Source organism: Arachis ipaensis, chromosome B04 (assembly GCF_000816755.2).
Source record: "Arachis ipaensis cultivar K30076 chromosome B04, Araip1.1, whole genome shotgun sequence".
Classification (NCBI taxonomy): Eukaryota; Viridiplantae; Streptophyta; class Magnoliopsida; order Fabales; family Fabaceae; genus Arachis; species Arachis ipaensis.
Genome location: NC_029788.2, coordinates 130,251,899 through 130,257,343, shown reverse-complemented (window position 1 = coordinate 130,257,343; position 5,445 = coordinate 130,251,899). Strand labels below are relative to the sequence as shown.

The 5,445-nt window shown below is 34.7% G+C and overlaps 1 protein-coding gene across 1 annotated transcript; it reads left to right on the top strand.

Annotated features, from left to right (window-relative positions):
• On the top strand, window positions 822-3,763 carry LOC107635513 (proline dehydrogenase 2, mitochondrial). Its single transcript, XM_016338997.2, has 4 exons — window positions 822-1,672; window positions 2,447-3,092; window positions 3,226-3,466; window positions 3,562-3,763. Exons 1-4 carry the CDS (start codon window positions 1,118-1,120, stop codon window positions 3,602-3,604), a joined length of 1,485 nt encoding a protein of 494 aa, XP_016194483.1. The 5' UTR covers window positions 822-1,117; the 3' UTR covers window positions 3,605-3,763.

The following is a 5,445-nucleotide window of genomic DNA, read 5'->3' as shown; positions in this document are numbered from 1 at the left end:
TACGTTTATAAAAAAAATCAACTACCAAATTAATTATTTTATAAAATATATATTGAAATTGAATTAAAAAATATATGTATTTAAATATAAATATATGATGATTGATTTAGTAGTTAATTTTTTATATGTACATGATATTTTTATTTTCAGTTTAAATTGGTCTAGTAATTAGTTTACTAATTAGTTTAAATAAATATTGAATTCAAATTCTTCATGCATGCAAGTTGTCATTCATAACAGATTAATTCTTAGTATATTGAATTGACTCAGTTGAAAGATACCATGAAAAAAAAATCTATTAAAAAAATCATATTTAACAATATTATTTAAAAAAAAATTCATTCTCGATTTTATTACAAGACATATTAGCACGCCTAACCTCTTAATTAGTATTTAGTAGTAAAGAAAGAGCATCCGGATGCTTCGTATAATGCCAATAGATTATTAGAGTAGTGGTGGATCCACGTAAGGTCTGTCTCAGCTCTGAATCTCTCTCAAAATTTGGACTCTAACCTTAGTTTGTTCTCCTCAAATCACGCCCTGTTCAAACTAGTGACTAGATACCATGTCCATTTGTACTCCTCTCCCACCACCAAAAACAACAAACACCACCCACCACCAACTTGCACCAAAACTAAATTACAAGATAATACCCTATTTTAAAGGGAATAAAACCAAGACCAATTAGGATAAAGATATCACACACTGCCCACATGCACTTGACTTCTTCCCACCATATCACACCCTTTATTTTTTCTTAATTACCTTAATTAATTAACCTGAAACGTTTCGTTTCTTTCCCACCCCTATATAATCCCCTCCAATCCCTCACTTCAAACTCCACATCTTTGCATCGCATCATCCCATTGCATCCCCAATAGGCCATATAACCAACGCACACCAAACAAACAAAGAGAAGGAGAGAGAGGGAGAGAAACAACAACAAACAACAACCAACAAACAACAAACATAAAAAACAACAACCACCGCCTCCGCAACCACAATCGCAGCCGCGCAACCAGATAAAAAATTCTTTTAAGATATACGGTGATAAGAATTTTTATTTTATCGTTTTATATTCCTGAAAAAAAAAAAAAAGAATCAACTCAAACCGTTGATGGCCACCCGCGTAATCCCACCAAGAATCCTGAGGAATCTGCGATACAACACAGCCACCAAGCCCTTGGCCTCGTCCCACCCTTCCTCCCTCTCCCCAACTCTCTCTCCTCCTTGTTTATCGGACCCTAAGCCGCCGTCCCAAACCGTCCTCCGCCCCGCCTTGGACCCATCCGCCCTCAACTTCAACGACGTCCAGTCCCTCTTCTCCTACGTCCCAACCTCCAACCTCCTCCGCTCCACCGCCGTCCTCCATGCCACGGCCGTCGAGCCAATGGTCGACCTTGGAATGTGGATCATGCGGTCCAAGCTCTTCGAGGTCGAGGGGATTAAGGACGTCGTCCTCGCCGCCATCAGAAACACCTTCTACGGGCATTTCTGCGCCGGCGAGGATGCCGTCACCGCCGGAAAGAGCATCAGGGCTCTGAATGACGCTGGTTTGAGGGGAATGCTTGTCTACGGCGTAGAAGACGCTCATGACAACGAAGGATGTGATCGGAACCTGAAATGTTTCCTTCACACCGTTGACGTCAGCAGATCGCTTCCACCATCTTCGGTAAAGCCTCTCATACTTACCATTCTTAACGGTTTTAATGGCTTCAATTGAATTAAAATGTTTTTGGCATGCCATGTTTATCACACCATTTTTTCTATACTAATTAAATGATGTACAGTTCTTAATTAACTGGTATGTACATCGTTTATTAATTAGTATTAAATTTGGTGTTATAGATATTGGTGTGCATGTATAAGATTCTGTCGTTTGTTTTTTGTTTGTGGTGTTGGGTTTTTGCATGTAACGGACGGCAACGAATGAACGTGAAAAGTGAAAACTCAATTCGATCTGCACGATCTGCATGAGAGAAGGAATGAATATGAACCATGGAGAATAGAAGGAGAAGGAGAAGGAGTTGGAGAAGGAGGAGGAGGAGGAGGAGAAGATGCAAAAAAAATCATCAATCACCATCTATGGATGTTGGATCATTGGACCCCACCCCACTATTGCTGCTTTTTTGGTTCGGTGGTTGATCACATGGAACATATGAATTGTTGATGAATGGAAAAATCTAGTACGGTAATTGTTACTAGGGAACAAGGATTGATGATGTCTCAGATGGGGTTCATTCATCAGTTCATACACGCAATACTAGCTAGTGTGAACAGCAACTAAGAAAGAAACAAAGAATCTTCATGATGATGATTTCATCAATGTCTAGTATTTGGTAAAAGATAAAAAAAGCTAAGCACAATAACTTTTTTGGTTCGGTGGTTGATCACATGGGACTAATTGATGTTTGTTTCAAATTTCTTTGTAATTTTGATTTGACAGGTGAGCTTTGTGATTGTGAAAATAACTGCGATATGTCCCATGAGCCTGCTAGAGAGATTGAGTGACTTGCTAAGGTGGCAACAAAAAGATCCTTCTTTCAACTTGCCATGGAAGCAAGATTCATTCCCTCTATTCTCAGATTCAACACCATTGTACCACACAAGGAAGAGACCTGAGGCTCTAACACCACAAGAAGAGAGTGATCTTGAACTTGCAATGCAAAGACTCAATGAGCTTTCCCAAAAGTGCGTGCAAGCCAATGTTCCTTTACTGGTTGATGCAGAGCATACTTCAGTTCAACCAGCCATTGATTATTTTACCTACAATGCTGCCATTAATCACAACAAGGGTGAGAGCCCTATAGTGTTTGGGACCATGCAGACATACCTTAAGGATGCCAAGGAGAGGCTCTTGCTTGCAACAGAGGCAGCAGATAAGATGGGGATCCCAATGGGATTCAAGTTGGTGAGGGGTGCTTATATGTCTAGTGAGAGGAAATTGGCTTCTTCTTTGGGCTATGCTTCCCCTATTCACAACACCATTCAAGACACTCACAAGTGTTTCAATGATTGCTCCTCTTTTCTTCTTGAGAAAGTTGCCAATGGCCCTGGTGGCCTTGTTCTTGCCACCCATAATGTTGAATCAGGTACTTACTTTTTAGTACTCTAATAACAATTACATGAATATAGTTAGAGTAGTCTATGAGTAATATCATTCAAAATCGTTAGATAAGTTAACATGTTAATGTAAAATTAATGAATGTTGAATAATTTGGGCAGGGAAATTAGCTGCTGCAAAAGCACATGAGATAGGGATTGGAAAGGTGAACCACAAGCTTGAATTTGCACAGCTTCTAGGAATGTCAGAGGCACTTTCCTATGGTTTGAGCAATGCAGGGTTTCAGGTTAGTAAGTATATGCCATTTGGACCTGTAGAGACAGTCATGCCTTATCTTCTTAGAAGGGCTGAAGAGAATAGAGGGATGTTAGCAGCTTCAGGCTTTGATAGGTTACTAATGAGGTAATTAATTAATTAACCATTTTTAATTATTTTAATTTAACTCACCCTCTAAATTATTATCATTATTAATAAATTCTTTAATTTATTATGTGCAGGAAGGAGTTAGGAAGGAGACTAAAAGCTGCTTTAGGAGTTTAGTTTAGTTAAATTGTTGGGATGCATGGGATGTAATAATGTCTTTTGTGCAGGCAAAGATTAAAGATTGATTGCCTTTTCAGTGTACAAATTAGAGAATCTTGTATTCTTTTTTCTGAATTATGAATTCAGATTAATGAAATGTGCATTGCCATTTCTGTATTTTCATTTTTTTTATGTGCATATATGCTGCAATTGACACATACAAGCCATAGTTATAATTTAAGCTGAATTGCACAAATTAAGAAATAATGAAATCGATCCACAAAAACTATATCAAAAGTTGAGGTTTAATAAGGTTCCAAGTTTATATAACAACAATGCAAGTTCTATAATTTTCTTTTCCTCAAATCTATCTAATCTATGTTAATGCTAAATTAAATGATCAGATAGAATAATAAACTTTAAACTATTTGTCTAGTGCTTAATGTTAGTGATCATCTCCACCTAACAAGGGCAAAAGTTGCATATCTACCAAGCACTAATTAAAGAAGACAAACTTGTTCAATCTAAACTTGAATACTACTATATGTTTAGAAAAATAAATAAATAAATGATATTTAGGTATTTAATTAAATTAATGCATGTCTTATTTTTGTACACTAATATTAAGTCATTATCTTAATTAGGTGTCCATACAAATAATATTACCTACATGTGTTTTTTAAGTGTTTTTATTTAACTATTGGATGATTGGATCTAAATGGTTGATAGAATAAAGTTGTTCTATTAAGCTAATAATATATATACCTTGAAAGTAACCTCTTAACTTGAAATTTAAAGTATAAGTCTCTTTCATGCAATTTCAATGGTAATCCTTACTTGTGGTCTTGTGAAGCATCCTATATGTTGGAAGAAAAGGAGTAAAATGAGTCAAATCAAATGTAAATATCAAAAGAAAAGTCCAAAAGTTTGGCATTTTCTAAGGTTGGAAAGTGACTCAGCCGAAAAGTGACTGTTATTAGTAATATGATTCCAACTCCAAATACAAGAACAAAATAAATAATGATCCAAGTCCAAGTTGCATATTCCACTAGTTTAATTTCAATTCAAAGTTGTCTATTTTGTGAATAATAATAATAAAGAGAATATATATGTCATCGGTTTATCACCACTCGTTCCAATTGTTAGGATGTGTCCGAAAGCGTTTCTCTTTCTACAAAAAAATTATTACAACTTGTCCCTATATCTTCTGCCATATAATATAAATACAAGACTAATTACACTTGCTTTTTTTTTTTTTAAAGTTTAATAAAGTTCAATCAAACTCATTTCTATTTCTAAAATTTTACATTGATACTTCACTGGTTTTGATAGTAATACTTAGAACTCTTATAATTTTTTTAAGAAATTAAAGTACTTTAAAAATGAAAAAGTGAAAATTCTTATAAATAAAACTTAGCTCCCTCTTACAAGAAGTTCATGGTCATTGTTTTTTGTCTAGCCATTATAAACAATGGTTCTGGCCTACTTGATACTGTGACAAATCATCATAACATAAATTATTACATAAAAACATTTAATTAAATTAACACAATTTTATTTTGGCAAGTGGAAATCGGAAAGGCCAAAAATAGCCGCAAGTTGCAAGTTGCAACAATGAAAGTGACCCAAGCCAAAAGAGTAAGGACAATGTGCATAAATTGTGCATGCACAACAGCACAAGTGTATGCTCCATTATTAATAAATTATAAGTAATTATTTTAAGGCCAATTTTATAATTTTTTATTTGGTATTTAATTTTTGTTTTAATTTATTTTTTATAATAATTTTTGAATATTTAAAATTTTTTAACTTTTATATTTTTAAATTTAAAATTAATTATTTAACATTTTTTAGTAGTA

Excerpts from the sequence above, each read along its gene's own strand:
- LOC107635513 (XM_016338997.2), top strand. The coding sequence starts at position 1,118 with ATGGCCACCCGCGTAATCCCACCAAGAATCCTGAGGAATCTGCGATAC. Across the intron at positions 1,673-2,446 it reads GATCGCTTCCACCATCTTCG|GTGAGCTTTGTGATTGTGAA; the intron begins GTAAAGCCTCTC and ends TTGATTTGACAG. Across the intron at positions 3,467-3,561 it reads TTTGATAGGTTACTAATGAG|GAAGGAGTTAGGAAGGAGAC; the intron begins GTAATTAATTAA and ends TATTATGTGCAG.